The sequence below is a fragment of the Tribolium castaneum genome, chromosome 8 (genome assembly GCF_031307605.1).
Source record: "Tribolium castaneum strain GA2 chromosome 8, icTriCast1.1, whole genome shotgun sequence".
Lineage (NCBI taxonomy): Eukaryota > Metazoa > Arthropoda > Insecta > Coleoptera > Tenebrionidae > Tribolium > Tribolium castaneum.
In genome coordinates this window covers 12,423,096-12,440,638 of record NC_087401.1, presented here as the reverse complement: position 1 = coordinate 12,440,638, position 17,543 = coordinate 12,423,096, and the positions used below count along the sequence as shown (strand labels likewise).

Sequence of the window (17,543 nt, the reverse complement as noted above, 5' to 3'; positions counted from 1 at the left end):
GAGATACGTGGATTCTCGCTCGCACTGCCAAAACTTAATCCGGCAATAATTTTATTGCTTTTTTATGCAAATTCGGTAAAATCTTAAAGCTCGCTTGCGGAATCACATAATTCCGCATTATAACCTATGTGTTCTTAATTACCCGAGGCAAGTTTGAATATTCATCGCCCTCCGGCTCTCCTCACACACATACACACAACCGCCTCGAAAAATTATTACACACAAACTCATACATAAACGTGAAAAAACCACGGCATCATATTAATTCGACCTTTTTAAAAAATATATGAAGCACGTCTCCGTTGGGACCCGAAGAACACACAAAATGATAAAAATTACAATTTTAAACGTAATTTTCGACGGCGACCGTCACGACGCCTACGTCGCCTCCGAGCCGAACGGGCAAAAGAAAGAGACGAGAAGAGTGGCGTGCACGAAGATAACGCAAATAAAAGTGATACAGCCGAAATATATTAGTATTTTTTCGAGAGCATACAGGGAGGATTCTTAATTACCGTATATTTTCCTACCCCTTTCAAGTCATATATCATGACGTACGAGGGCGCACAATGAATTTTAATTTTTGCGGTGCAGATTTACCGGCAATAAAAGACTTTTAAATACCGGACGGACCCACTTCGGGGCAACGATCGAACACAACTTTACTTAAATAGTTCTTTACAAGCTTCATAAACTCTAATATAAAACAGTTCCGTGACTGATTGACTGACAGACAACTTACAGCTTAAACTACTAAATCTAGAAACATGGGATTTAAAAAATACGTTCCCTAGATGGTGTAGAATTCCTCTAAGAAAATCAGTCTCTAAAGAGATGAAATGGGGTGTTAAAATTTGAATAAAAATCCCCCATTTTAACAGAACTACCTACTAAGCAATGTCCATGAAAATTGTATTTGGGCTTTGTGTTAAAAATGGAGCAACACGTGTCTTTGATCTTCGAAAAATCAACTCCAAAGGAGTTTAAATAAAGTGTTGAATTTTTAATGAAAATCAAAAAAAAAAAAAAATTAAAAAAAAATCAAGTTTTAAGTTTTCTAATAAATGCATAGAAAGTCAATTTTTGATAATTTTTGACCACAATTAGTGATTTTTTTTCGTTCAAGGTTAATTAAAAACAGAAAAAAACTTGATTTTTGACCTAATACGTGTTTGAATCCACAGATCTAGCAAAAATAATGTCATTTTTGACATAATTCTGTGATTTATTTATAACAAACTCTTAGAAAAGATAAATTTTTGGTCATTTTCGACCAAATTTAGTGATTCTTGCGTTCTGGTTTAATAAAAACAAGAAAAAAAGACGTATCGGTCGATTAAAGATAAAAAACGGGTGTCTTAAGTTTTGGAAATTCCACCCCTAAAGAGGATATATTATTAAAATTCCGTCATTTTTGAATTTTGTTCATGAAAATTGTCTTTTGGGATTTCGGCGAAAAATCAAGAAATTATATTTTTAGAAGCAAGAAGGTTAAATATAAGATGAAAATTGATATTTTAAGCTTTCATTTAAAAATGAAGACAAGCGTGTTTCTAGATTAACCCAACCCTAGTAGCACAATTTTACTGAGTTATCTTTCGGTTATATAACGTTATATAACCGCAACACACAAATCTAACCATTGGTTATGTTAGACCCAGCTTATGTAACGGTTATCTAACCATGGTTATGTTTAGCGTATGTAACCATGGTTATATTATGGTTAGGTAACCGTTATGTATCAGTTATCTAACCATAGTTGTGTCTAGCGTATACAGCAAAGGTTATATGACGGTTATGTATGTGATGCAATATAGCGTATGCTGGATTTAGTTTATATATCGGTGATCTAAGTATGGTTATGTTACATAATAACAAAACAAATTAAGTGATCTAAGAAGTTTTTGGCTATATGGTTGAAAATTCTCCAGTTTGTTGGTGATAAAGTGCATTCAGGCCCGTAGCTGGGTTAAAAATTACTGCGTAAAAATAAAAAAAACTGCGTTCCTGGATTTTAATTTTTTATTTACTATACATATAATATAGTTATACTTAATCCAAAAAAAACAAAGATATCGGTAGCATAATTGGTGTATATGATAAATTAATAATGTACATACAGGGTGATTTTTTAAAAACAAGCCACCCTGAATATCTTCGAAAATAAGCAAAAAATTAAAAAATCCTGAAACAGGTCTATTTTTATTAAAGGAGTTAAATATAAAAACCCGTAATTTCTAACCATAAAAAATGTAATTTTTTGTACGTTTGTTGGAAATTCCACCGATAAAAAGGTTAAATCTTTCATTTGCTAAAGTAATAATACTAATGATAAGAAAAACTGAACATTCAGGCAAAAAAGAAGAAACGTGTATTTCAGGATTTCTAGAATTACCACTTCCAAGTGAGTTAATTAAATCCGTCAATTTTTAAGTTATTTTCATAAAAATTTGTATTTGTATTTTCGATTTAAAATGGAGAAACATTTGATATCAGGATTTCTGGTTAAATAACGTGTCAAAATTTGATAAAAATCCATTATTTGAATTTTCGGCTCAAAAAAAAAATAGACAAGTGTTTTAGAATTTTTGGAAATTCTATCCCCAAAAAAGTTAAATATAAAAATACCATTTATCAAGTTATATTTGTATCATATTTCTAAGGTTTTTGGAAATTGGATCGCAATGAGGCTAAGTAGAAGTCATACAGGGTGTTCGCCAAGTTGAGACATTACTTTTAAAATATGATGGTATACATTTTTCTTAAAAGTTTTAACCTCAAGCACTTTAGTACAAGGCAGAATATAAAGAAAAGAGAATAATTTGTTTTTTTAATTATTAAAACCGTCGTTAATCAAATTTGCAAATTTAAAGAAAAAAATCAGAAGACAGATGTTACACAATATTCAATTTTTGATAATAAGTATGTCTGAAATTTACAGCAATGTAACCTTAAAAAAAGTGCATTATTATTTAATTCCACTTAAAAAAAGATCGCAAAATCATAAAACTCAAAGATAGATATACAGGGTGGCCCAGCTCAGCTCCCGTCTTCTGTAGCTCAGTTATTAGTAAAGGTGAACTTTTGATATTTTGTAGTTGATTCGGTAGGACGTATTTCAGAAAAATATTCTTGATCATACAAAGTGTTTCAAAAAAAGTATGACGTTATAATAATACTTTTTTAATGTCTTGCCATTATTTTTTAGTTTTCATTAGCATGACTTTATAGTTTCTTACATGTCACTGAAGTTCTTTTTTAATCGGTGTAGGAATTATTCTTTAAAAAAATAAAAACAAAAAATATCGACTTAACACCTACGTTTTAAAGATTAATAAAAAATAGAAAATGTGCCTTTTTGATGACATTATTAGTACGTACGTCTTGAACAAAGTCTAACAGACTTATTAATTAAGTTTGATTGATCTGAATTACTACAGGGTGTTTATTTTGAAACTTCTGAAACTGTCAAAATAAAAAATTATTGTACGAAAATTTCAAACACACTCTTTGCTCAAAAATGAGCTGTGCCCCTTTGTCCAAATTACTGTATATCCCATGTCAGTGACGTGACCTGATCTGACCTGACCAAAAATTTTAAAACCATATTTGAAAAATTTATTGCTTGTTATTTTGTGCCCTAGATTGTTGAGCTTTTCTGTCGTTAAAAAAAAAACAACTTTACAAAGACATACACAAAGAAAAAAAAGCTTCATTATTAATCATATTATTAGTTGACCTGACCTGACCAAAAATTTTAAAACCATATTTGAAAAATTTATTGCTTGTTATTTTGTGCCCTAGATTGTTGAGCTTTTCTGTCGAAAAAAAAACAACTTTACAAAGATATACACAAAGAACAAAAAGCTTCATTATTAATCATATTATTAGTTGACCTGACCTGACCAAAAATTTTAAAACCATATTTGAAAAATTTATTGCTTGTTATTTTGTGCCCTAGATTGTTGAGCTTTTCTGTCGTTAAAAAAAACAACTTTACAAAGACATACACAAAGAAAAAAAAGCTTCATTATTAATCATATTATTAGTTGACCTGACCTGACCAAAAATTTTAAAACCATATTTGAAAAATTTATTGCTTGTTATTTTGTGCCCTAGATTGTTGAGCTTTTCTGTCGTTAAAAAAAAACAACTTTACAAAGACATACACAAAGAAAAAAAAGCTTCATTATTAATCATATTATTAGTTGACCTGACCTGACCAAAAATTTTAAAACCATATTTGAAAAATTTATTGCTTGTTATTTTGTGCCCTAGATTGTTGAGCTTTTCTGTCGTTAAAAAAAAACAACTTTACAAAGACATACACAAAGAAAAAAAAGCTTCATTATTAATCATATTATTAGTTGATAGAGGTTTCAATATTCAGAAACTACAATAAGCAATAAAACAAAAAATTCCATGAAAAAAAAACATTTATAATCAGTCTATATTAAAATTTACGCGGACGAAGTCACAAGTGACTGCTAGTTTCCTACATAATTCGAGTAAAACAAATCCCTCTTGTGTTAATTGTGTAAGTTACTTTCCGAAGGGGGACTGAAAGAATCTCGTTTTGCTGTTAATTGAATCAGCGTCCATCAACCAAATGTTTTTTGGATCGACTTTCCGACCTGCCGATGATAATTCGAACACATCCACACACATCTATCCCTCTTTTCGCTAATTGCGGATGTATGCGTGTGCGGATGTGCAAACGTTGAAGCGTCGATTTTTTATCAGGTCCGAGCAGCGGTCGTGCTGAATGTGTATTTTTCCGTCTTTCCACGTTTTAGTGGTCCATCGGGAATGGCGATACACTCCTTTGAATTATTATATTTGGATACGTGGTCGATAACAGTTTTAATTTTTCGGTATTTGTTTTCGGGTCGGTCGTTGCGATATCCATTTTTACGACCCGAGTGATTTATGCCGACCGGATTTTTCACTTTTGCGTTAAATTCGACCATCGATATAATGATTTTTTTCAAGGAAAAATGCAAAGGGGATTACGCCCCGGCGGAGGTATTCGTTTTCCTTTTATAACAGACAGCAAAGAACATTAGGCATGAGGTAAAATTACATCCCACATAGCCTTTTAGTTGGCACGTCACAATTATTTCTCGCCGGGTAACTTTTATACAATTTCCAACCCTTTTCTCGCGTCTGACGGGACACACGAATAAAAGATGTATTAACGTCTATATGAATGTGCGGCTGTGCATACGTTAAAACATCCGAATATTAAAACAAACAAACGGATTAGCCGTCCATCTCTCGACCATGCACCTAATCCCTCCTTGCTACACAAATAACGACACCTTAAAATAAGTACATTTCAAAGATACACGCGCTTCTGTGCGGATAATAAAGAGAGCGAGAGATAAAACACGACGCGAAAACACATCACCGACCGAGGGTACGTATAGATTAATTAATGAATAAATAATAAAGTGTGCGGCTAGGTTTGATTATAAGATATAGTTGGTTGCGGCTGCCGCAGATAGGGGGCGTATTTTAACTTACTTTATTATGTATCAGGCACATCCACCTTTGATGGCGAGCTTTATTGCCCTCAGCCGGTTGTTGATATACGTTGCGGATGCGACGGAATAACTGATCACTTATGCTGATCTGCGTGCGGCTATGTGTGCGAAATCATTAAACATTAAACATTTAGCCGATTTCATCCCATGAAAATCGACAAGAATCAGAGCAATTAAAAAAAACAATTGCCCGAGAAAAAAAAAGAAAAAAATTAAAAACTAACACTTCTAAAAATCAAGTCAAAGAACTTTAATAGACAAAAGTCTTTAGATTTGAAGGAAAATGAGTAGAATTAACACAATTTATTCTAAAAATATCGCACAACAAATCTTGCTTCATTTATTGAAATTATATTTTTTTATGAAAATTTACAAGATTCCTTTCCTTTCTTTGACTTTTTTTTTACTAAAAAACAATGCAATGTTCCGAGTAAATTGTTTACACATAATGATTTCCTTATTTTTATATGAATAAAATACAGTGGAACTCCGGTATAACGAACCCGGCTTTCGGATATGACGAATAAAACTGAAAGCCTCGTTTTAATGTCCTGCAGAATAGTAACAAATCGGTTTATTTTTAACCAACAAACGAACCTTGCATACGTTTCAGACGTTTATCAAATTTCTATTTTCATTTGTTCGTAAGATACAAAGCAAACTTGATTTTTTTAAAAGACAAGAAAAGTCAAATTTAAGATTTAAAAGAGTTAGTGTAACAGGTGCATATTTTACTTTAATCGAAACTTATAAAAAATGTAGAGTTACTATAATTTCAAAAAAAATTACATTTTGTTTGCATCGGAAATGTAGTCTTTATCTATCGTTAGCTCTTCGTCGTTTGAACAATAATCAAAAAATAAAAAAGTAAAATAAAGTAAGCAAATGAATAGAATAGTGAAATAGATTACCTAATACTTTATTTCCTGAATTTATTTCAAACTTAAACATTTAACTTGAAAACCACTGTATTCTTTTTTCCTTTCTTATTTTCTTTCAAGTTTTTTTCACATTTTAGATCTATTTTCTCTATATTTCTGTTTTTTTGTTCTATTAATTGAACCATTCGAAAATTTATATTGTCTAAACTAGTGATTCATAGCTTTTCTTACCTGACCTGACATGGCAAGTTTCTATCTTGCTGAAACATATAAGTTTTATGAGATTTTCTGGTTAGATTAAAAAAATATGTCAAAACAACCAAAATTTTAAGTGCAAAAGTTCGTCAATTTCTGGTATTTAACAAAAAAAAAACAAACAAATGCATTGACTTTCGAGGCTTATTTATGCATAAATTGTGCAATTTTTTTATTAAAGCCAACAATTCACGTAAAAATAACTTAGAACTCGTTTTGTGATTTTCTGTGACTAACTAATTTTACGATATTTATTTAAGTCCTTGGGTGTTCTTTATAACAGAGTTCCACTGTATTTCTTATTTCTTTGCAAGTTTTTTCTCATTTTATATATTTTCTCTGTATATTCGTATTTTTTGTTTTGCTAATTGGACCACTCAAGAATTTATATTGTCTAAACTAGTGATTCATAGCTTTCTCTACCTGACCAGACCTGACCTGACATGGCAAGTTCCTATCTTGCAGAAACATATAAGTTTTATGAGATTTTCTGGTTAGATTAAAAAAATATGTCAAAACAAGCAAAATTCTAAGTGGAAAAGTTCGTCAATTTCTGGTATTCAACAAAAAAAAAACAAACAAATGCATTGACTTTCGAGGCTTATTTATGCATAAATTGTGCAATTTTTTTATTAAAGCCAACAATTCACGTAAAAATAAGATGCATTGAACAAACACTTGTTGAAAAATATCAACTTAGAACTCGTTTTGTGATTTTCTGTGACTAACTAATTTTACGATATTTATTTAAGTCCTTGGGTGTTCTTTATAACCGAGTTCCACTGTATTTCTTATTTCTTTGCAAGTTTTTTCGCATTTTATATATTTTCTCTGTATATTCGTATTTTTTGTTTTGCTAATTGGACCACTCAAGAATTTATATTGTCTAAACTAGTGATTCATAGCTTTCCATGACCTGACCAGACCTGACCTGACATGGCAAGTTCCTATCTTGCAGAAACATATAAGTTTTATGAGATTTTCTGGTTAGATTAAAAAAATATGTCAAAACAAGCAAAATTCTAAGTGGAAAAGTTCGTCAATTTCTGGTATTCAACAAAAAAAAAACAAACAAATGCATTGACTTTCGAGGCTTATTTATGCATAAATTGTGCAATTTTTTTATTAAAGCCAACAATTCACGTAAAAATAAGATGCGATGAACAAACACTTATTGAAAAATATCAACTTAGAACTCGTTTTGTGATTTTCTGTGACTAACTAATTTTACGATATTTATTTAAGTCCTTGGGTGTTCTTTATAACCGAGTTCCACTGTATTTCTTATTTCTTTGCAAGTTTTTTCTCATTTTATATATTTTCTCTGTATATTCGTATTTTTTGTTTTGCTAATTGGACCACTCAAGAATTTATATTGTCTAAACTAGTGATTCATAGCTTTCCATGACCTGACCAGACCTGACCTGACATGGCAAGTTCCTATCTTGCAGAAACATATAAGTTTTATGAGATTTTCTGGTTAGATTAAAAAAATATGTCAAAACAAGCAAAATTCTAAGTGGAAAAGTTCGTCAATTTCTGGTATTCAACAAAAAAAAAACAAACAAATGCATTGACTTTCGAGGCTTATTTATGCATAAATTGTGCAATTTTTTTATTAAAGCCAACAATTCACGTAAAAATAAGATGCATTGAACAAACACTTGTTGAAAAATATCAACTTAGAACTCGTTTTGTGATTTTCTGTGACTAACTAATTTTACGATATTTATTTAAGTCCTTGGGTGTTCTTTATAACCGAGTTCCACTGTATTTCTTATTTCTTTGCAAGTTTTTTCGCATTTTATATATTTTCTCTGTATATTCGTATTTTTTGTTTTGCTAATTGGACCACTCAAGAATTTATATTGTCTAAACTAGTGATTCATAGCTTTCCATGACCTGACCAGACCTGACCTGACATGGCAAGTTCCTATCTTGCAGAAACATATAAGTTTTATGAGATTTTCTGGTTAGATTAAAAAAATATGTCAAAACAAGCAAAATTCTAAGTGGAAAAGTTCGTCAATTTCTGGTATTCAACAAAAAAAAAACAAACAAATGCATTGACTTTCGAGGCTTATTTATGCATAAATTGTGCAATTTTTTTATTAAAGCCAACAATTCACGTAAAAATAAGATGCGATGAACAAACACTTATTGAAAAATATCAACTTAGAACTCGTTTTGTGATTTTCTGTGACTAACTAATTTTACGATATTTATTTAAGTCCTTGGGTGTTCTTTATAACCGAGTTCCACTGTATTTCTTATTTCTTTGCAAGTTTTTTCTCATTTTATATATTTTCTCTGTATATTCGTATTTTTTGTTTTGCTAATTGGACCACTCAAGAATTTATATTGTCTAAACTAGTGATTCATAGCTTTCCATGACCTGACCAGACCTGACCTGACATGGCAAGTTCCTATCTTGCAGAAACATATAAGTTTTATGAGATTTTCTGGTTAGATTAAAAAAATATGTCAAAACAAGCAAAATTCTAAGTGGAAAAGTTCGTCAATTTCTGGTATTCAACAAAAAAAAAACAAACAAATGCATTGACTTTCAAGGTTTATTTATGCATAAATTGTGCAATTTTTTTATTAAAGCCAACAATTCACGTAAAAATAAGATGCGTTGAACAAACACTTGTTGAAAAATATCAACTTAGAACTCGTTTTATGGTTTTCTGTGACTAACTAATCTTAGTTTCTTACACAGGGTGAGTCAATAGTGGGTTATTTCTGTCCTACGATATAACCAAAATACTATCTTTATCGTAATCGTGGATAAATTTTGAAATTGTTTTAAAGATTAGTTGCATATTAAAAATATAGAAATAGTCGACTATTGACTCTCCTTGTATGGGCGAAGTTTACTTTTGTGTAACGTGTAACTTTTGCATCATTTAAAATAAAAGGCGTTTTTATTAAACCCTCTTGCAGTGTCATTCAATAAAATAAAAACAATTTTTTTTCAAGAAAAATTTGGAAAAATCAAGCCAAAAAAACCCACTTGAATGTTTATTTTTGTATAAATTGAACTGACTTTTTTCATGTGACAAGAAAAAGAATCTTCGAAATAAGATATTTTTTTCAAACAATTCGACATGCAATATTTCGCACTAATTGAACGAAAAAAAGGTCAGATTGTTGTGTAGAGAATCTATTTTTTTAATAAAAGCGGATTATTAAAAAATAAATTAAACCAAACAAATAAGTAGGTTAGAAAACTAAATTTTTAACATATGTTTTTGCAACTTTCTGTATCACTTAAAGTAGTAAGAGTTTTTACTAAACAATCTTAAAATTTCTGGCAAAATTTGAACAATTCTTTCGAAAAAAACAGAGTGAACAAAACATTAAAAATGGCCCACCTCAAAAGTTTTTGCAAAAGTTTAATTCATCTTTTTCAACTAAAATAACGTACTAAATATGCTAAAAAAATACAAACTTGAAACTTGCTTTGTAATTTCTGCATCGACAAGGAAATCGACTGATATATTAGCACTGATTTAATAAAAAAAGTGATGAAAACCCAAAAAATACTTTGCTTAGAACTTCGTTGGTTGTTCGTGCACCCAGTCACAAAAGGGTGAGTTGATTAAAATACCTTGGCGTTTCGAGCAGATTTCACCCGATTCGAACCGCGTGAATTGTTTGTAATTCGTCCGATTGTCAAGTAATACAAGCGTCAAACCGATGTTGTCTAACGTAAAATTATCTCCTGTGCTTTTAGCATCGCATGTACAACGAGATGTAAGTAAACAGTCAACTCCTTGCATACTCATTTGCGAATATAATCCAGTACATGAAAGGGTTCTCCTAATCTGTTTCGTCTCGCACAAGAACTTGAGCAATAGCTTGAATATTTTCGTTGCTCTTTTTAAATAATTCAGCGTCGAGTGTTTGACATCAATGAAGAGTCTGTCTTGGCAAAAAGAAAATTTTCTCATATGGTCTTTTATTCAATGATGAGCGCACGTCTCTCCTGATATTGAAATATTCACGTCGTAATTCTTCACGTTCGCAATTGGCGGAGGGGGCGGCTCGTAAAGTCGTCCAACATGGTCGAACGAACGAACGACTACTCGACATGAAACACTTTACCGAAATCGTATCGGTGACATTTTTCGTAATTTTATTCCTCTCGAACGTGAATTTTTAAGCATCAAACATGCACACGCCATTAGTTCGTATCTCCATCAGGCCATTAAAGTTATAATTCATTTTATTTCCAGAACACATCTGTGTGAAATATTAACTTCTACATTGTGTATAATGCTGTATTATCCCACCTTCATGAATACTAAGCGTCCGGTCGGACTTACCGCTCCTCCCCTTTATTAAAACCGAATTTTTAAACCGCGCTGATTTCCGCCAAGCCGGCCCTGTAAAGGAGCCAAAACGCGCGCACAGCGTCGTCGGTTAAGTGACTGGGACATTAAAAAGTTAGGCGGCCGTGGCAAGGCTAATGGAAAGATGCGAACAGGAGACGGGCATTAGAATTAACACCGCAGAAATGATTATTTAGTGCACGCCGAGAGATGTCATCGTCGAGTGTACACTCCGTGCCAAAAGTCGCGCCGCAAACGCGAATCGCGCCCCAGTCACGTGGGACAAGCGATCGGCGAGCGATCGGTCACGTGAACCAATCACCGCGCCCGGCGCCCGGCCCCGCCCACTTCGATCGTCCCGATCGCTCACAAACTCACGCCAATCGCACGATTTGTGCCTCCGAGTGTAAAACAGTCAGGTTCTAAGACCTGAAACGAAAAGGTTGTTCTCTAAAAGGGTTGAGGCACATATCGGTGGCTAAACGGCCCTCTTGGGGCGCCACATATCGATGCAGGGGGTGCGAAAAAGCGACTTTTAATTCGCCTCGGACCTCGTAAAGCTTAATGCAAAAATTAATTCTTCGTTCGTGTCGTCTTTGGCAGTAAAGTGCGCCAAAACACCTGAGGAATTCATTTGATGTACGACACAAGCGCTGTAAAAAGTCCGTCCTAATGAAAAATTCGGTGGGCAATCACACGCCCGCGTCGAAGTATTAAAATCCTCCCCAACTTTTATTGGCCTATTTTTATGGCGCAAACTTCAGATTGGCCTTCATTAAATGTTTGTTTAACGCCTTTTGTTGGATTGAGTTGAATTTTTGATAACTTGCGGTTAACGACCGGACGAACAATATTTCCCGCCGAGCCTATGCACTTTTCGAAGACGAAATGAAATAACGCCGCATAAATACGCTAGAAATTACGCAAAGTTTAAATTGTCTCCGGAATATATCACGAGGGCTATAATACACTGTGTCGTTTCTATGACACTGCTAATGGCTCTTTGAAAATTTAGATACAGGTGTTGCTATATACTTTAAAATTACGTCGACACTTTCCGACAACTTTATTAAAAGCGGCATCGTGTTACAACGGGCGCGCGAGATTTCTGCCATTTTTTAATGAAAAATCGCCGAAAAATCACATTTGAATACAGTCACAAACTGCAATAAAAATACTAGACGACCAAGGCAAATTACATCAGATCAGGTCAGGTCAATTATTTTGTTAAAGTTTTCAAACCAAACTAGTTTCCACATTGCAACTGTGCATTAATCAAATTTCATATTAAACAAAAGTTATGCGGTTTGTACGCCACACAAACCTGACTTACAAAACACTTTTTACATTTTTTTTAATAAAAAGTTGTAGTCATTTGATCCTTGGTATATGGCAAAATGTCACCAATCATATAAGTTTATTATTAACAGTAATGAAGTTCATGGCGCACGAAAATTGATTGGGATAAATATTAGAAGACGCACGGGCGTAGTTAAAAAATACAGATAGAAAAAATAACCAGAGCTACAAGCAAAATCAAAATATTACAAAAATTTCCGGACCTTGTTAAGTCCTGCTTAATTTTAAAAATGTATATCAAAAGAACTATTTGCTTAAAATGATTTGTAAATATCAGATAACCCAAAAAAAATACACAGAAACCAGCATATGTATTGTAGCAATGTTTTCTTTGTACACCATTAAATTTTTATTATAATTTCTCCAAACCGCAAGAATTTGTGTGATATATCGCAGACAAGCTGTAGTTTTTCAGACGAACCGATCGACATCGTAAATATTTTCAGGTCACCCTTGTCAAAACATCTTATTGTAAGAGTTCCTTATCTTAAAACACCATTATCTGTCATAAAACATTATGGTGTACAAAGAAAACATTGTTAAAAACAATTTTTTTTTAAACAAAACTCGACAACTAATCACTGTTGTGGACAAAAAAGTAAAAATCATCGAAGTTATTTGTAATTATAATTACCTAAAAATCGATCTGTTCTTTTAGTTTTTTTTATTATTTACGACCAGTTTACGGAAATGCTCAAATTAGCTTCACATTTTGAAAAATACTGGTCGTTGAGCATTTTAAGCAAGCGAGTCACGAAATTTTTAACGTAGAAAAACAACTTTCATAACTTAAAAAGCGATTTTTTAAAACTTGATTTAAAAACTATAGAACTATAAAAAGGGTCGCATTATAGAGTTATCGATTTTTTCAAATTTATCGTCAATTTGCTGAATCCGGAGCCAAAATTCGGCAATAACTATAAATGTAAATAATAGTTTTCAAGAAAAATGCAAACAAAAATCACAAATAAAAAAAATAAGTCAAAAATCATTGAAAATTTGGCGATTTTTTTGACGCCAGGCGATTCCCCAGATCATTTTACAAAAATCTGGATCAAAATAATTTCACTTTTTCAAAAAGTCTGTGAATAATTCACCATGTTTTTGACATTTTTGACATCGGGCAGTAACTACGAAACTATTAAACGTAACTCCATAAAGTTTATTATCATTAGAAAGCTTTTTAGTAAGTTTTTTTCCAAAATGCCATTTTTTTATAATAGAAAATGATTACATTATTTAACCAAAAATAATTAAAAAAACTGAGACTTCTTGTTAGCAACTTTTTTTTTCAATAATTAGAATATTTTCATTTGCTCCCTCCACATTCTTTTCATTTCTCCACTTACAAAACTGTTGGTAAATTTTTTCGTATTTCGTATTAAAGTGAGTTTTCTTTACTTGTTAAACAATCTATTTCTCCGAATAATAGTTTTTGAAAAATAACACACAAAAGCAAAAACTGAACAAAAATTTCTAACTTAAAAACTTTTGAGAACTGGCGATTTTCTAAACGCCAGTCGATTCCTAAGATCATTCTACATATATTTACATTAAAATTGTTTCACATCTTCAAATAATTTTGCCGCAATCGACATTTGAAATGTGAGTATGTGAATATTTCCACATGTTTTTGCGATTTATCGGGCAATAACTCCGGAACTAACGGAGATAACTTTATTAAGTTTATTGTCGTTAGAAAGAAAGCGAAATTAAAATTTTATTCAGATTTAAACTAATTCCAATTAAGTTGTCATTTAGAATTTCCGGATTTCCTGCACATCAACAGATTTTTCGAAACGTTTTGCAAACAAATATTATAACTTACAAAAATAGAAGAAAGAAAAAAAGAAGAAATAAAAGTACTGTTTCCATGTTAGCAAATAACCAGTTGAAAAATTATTACAGAAAATTCCTCCGCAATTTTTTTTACTTGTAAAAATAGCATTCTGCAATGTAGGCATTTTATGTGGTGGAAGTCACCATTTCGGAATAATTTATATTAAACAAGAAATCAGTTTTAAAAAAATTTTGATCTGTTAATTTTTGACATGTGGCTAAAATTCCGCACACTGCCTGCTCTAATTCATTTTATTTTCGATCTCACGTTACAATAATTTTGTTGTAAAAAAATCTCTTTACAATTATCCATCGACTGGTGAAAACCCTGAGTCGACCAAAGTTAAAGCTTCAGCTAAAAATTTCGACTTGTTAAAATAATAAAGAAAAATTTTGGGTAAACCATCGATCAGAAATATTTGCTCAAACCAGCAAAATAACTCGAAAAGTACTGGTCGTGGAGCATTTTACTATCAATTTTGAGGATTTAAGAATAGTTTATGCCGGTGTAGCGTCCCTGAGAACCGTAATTATGTAAAAGTAGCAGCAAAGTGTGTTTTTATATCGTATCGGAAGTAATTATTCGTTGAGCTGTAAGGTGGCATAAAGGGATGAGCACCTTGAAGCAGACGGCGGTGGCATCCGCACTCGCACAACTTCCCAAACTGCAATTAGGAGCAAACGTTTAGTTACAATAAATTATAAAATATTTCTATACGAGGGAACTTTAAATAATGCCACTTTGGAAGCGCGCGGATAGGCCACGTAATGTATTCCCAACAAACTTCGCTAATATAACACCGGATTAACAGCAGTACCAAATATATACAGTGCCTCAACAATTTCGCTAATCTGCATAATAGTCACAATAAAACACACTCGAAGCGTCGTCACCCTTTGGCTGCGTTCGCGCCATCAATACGACCCTTGAATGTTTACGAGCGAATTGATCGAACCACAGCGAGATCAAAGCGTTTGGGGACCGCTGACTGGCCCGCAAGAAACGATAAAGAGACACCTAATCATGTTAAAAAGGCCATAACGCACAGCTGTTATTATGTAAATAACGGCGTCGTATTACATGCCAAACTTTTTGATTAGTTATCTTTTTAATTTTTCGCAGTAACGACTCACTTTTTCCCACACCTATTTAATTTAGAGTGCATTTCTTCCATCCCCAAAAATAATTCATTCCCCGTCCAATAGTAAAACTAACCGAGACCGGCGATAAAAAATTAAAAAATCCCACGGAAAGTAATTAGAAATATAGTAGCAGTTTGTTTAATGGCGTGTGAGAGCCGTTCCTTCCGCGCCGCTTCAATTCCGGCCAGATTTCGCGATGATTATTCTCTCTCGTAAAAATTTAAACTAGTCACCTGCAGAACACCACATCTCTGCTATCGGCCCCATAGAGCAGGTGCATGGCCGGCAGCTCCATCACTATGATTCCGGACGGGCCGGCCACCAGCAGCAATGTTCCGGTATCGTTGACCAGCAATAACTCCGGTTGGAACATGACCGGAAGTACGGGGAAGAGATTCTGTGAAAGAAGAAGAAGAAAATTATTTATTATTTTTTGCGCTCGTTTGATAAACGAGGTGCAATTAAGTGGAAAAATTCGGGTGGCGCGACCGCATCGTTTTATATCCTGATATTGATGCATAAAAAATAAGGAGATCGCCCCGTACTAATCCCGGTTATTGCCTAATTTAAATCGGGCCCGGGAAAAGCGAGCGTATAAATTATTGAAATTATTATATTAAAAAATCCATCTAAGAAGTCAAAGAAGCTATTATCCACGACCGTTTTGCCGTTAACTAAGAGCTATTTTTCCACGGCCGGAGGCTTTTTCGGTCTCGTAAAAATAGATTTAAAATTAACGAACGACTTGCACACACCCTCCGATCCACGACGAGGAAAGAGGAGGAAAAACGCCCCCTGTGTGTATCGGAGAGGACAACGGAATGGAAATTTTACGCTAATGGGGGATCTTATCCAGATGAAGATCTCCAACAATAAGAAAAATCATAATTAAAGCAATAAATCCTTTTCAATCGAAAGAACAGTTATCGGATTGACATTGCTTAAGACATTAAAAAATAAAATTCGGGCAAAAATTTCTGGCAAAAGTCAGGAAATTAACAATAAGTAAAAAAGTGTAAAGAACTAAAAACTAAGACGAAAACACACAAATGTAAAACAAATGCAAAAAAAAAGTAAAAAAAATATAAATAAAAAATAAATAAAATTATTACAATGATAGATAAATCCATTTTTGCGCCGGTTAGAATCTTTTATTGAAATAATATTTTAACAAACTTAACCACTAACGAGAATAAAGTACCTAAATAAACTGTCAATTTTGCTTTGTTAAATTAATAAATGATAAACAGTCTAACTAAATCCAAATTGTTTTCAATCAAAAAAATCAAACAAAATTCCAAAAATTATGCTTTGGTTCTGCAGCATTTCAATAACTCTACTTTAGCACATAATCAAAAAAAATCCCGAATTTTTTGTCCTTGTTCAAAGGAAATTCAGAAAGATACTGAACAGTGTAGAAATAAGAAACACTTCACTGACGAAAGACACATTACTATAACCAAAAGTAACCAAAAGAAATTGAGGATAAATAAATCTAGCACTAGAAATTAAAAATGGTAAAAAAGAAAAACAAGTAGAAAAAAAATAAAAAAATTAAAAAAAAATTAAAACACGAAAATAAAATACAGAGAGTATAAAATTATACACCCTTTGTGTAAAAAAAAGCAAAGAAAAAAAGTTTTTAACGGAAATTTTTAAAGACTAATAACGCAAATTTGGAGCTAGTTTTCGTTTTATTCTTAGAGAAGCAGTCAATATAAAAACTTTGCATTTGTTGCCTTAGGTCTAATTAAAAACCAAATTGGTTTCCATCAATAGAATCAAATGGAATTTCATAAATTATGCTTTGGTTTTGCAGCATTTCAACAACTTTACTTTAGCACATATTAAAAAAAATCCCAAATTTTTTGTTCTTGTTCAGAAGCCACAAAAATACCAAAGTATCCAAAAAGAAAAAAGAAAACCTTTGTAACAAAAACAAAATAAAAAAGTAAAAAAGTACTACAGCGAATACAAAACACAATCAAAATTTTTATAATGAACCAAAAGTAACCAAAAAAAATTGAAGATAAAAATCAAAAATAAAAAAAAAATTCAAAGAATTCCAAACACTAAAACTCTAAAATTAGAGCGCATAAAATTATACACCGTTTGTGTATGAAAATAAAAAAAAACAAAGTTTTTAAATGATATTATGAACGACTAATAACTCAATGCTTTAG

General features: G+C 32.2%; 1 protein-coding gene across 1 annotated transcript in view; it reads right to left on the bottom strand.

The window, feature by feature from the left end:
- The window catches only part of mbo (members only), a 67,332-nt gene that overhangs the window by 10,247 nt on the left and 39,542 nt on the right, over positions 1–17,543 (bottom strand). The window contains exon 2 of the mRNA XM_001809235.4: positions 15,594–15,757. Coding sequence (XP_001809287.2) covers positions 15,594–15,757 — 164 coding nt within the window. The remainder of the gene's footprint in view (positions 1–15,593; positions 15,758–17,543) is intronic.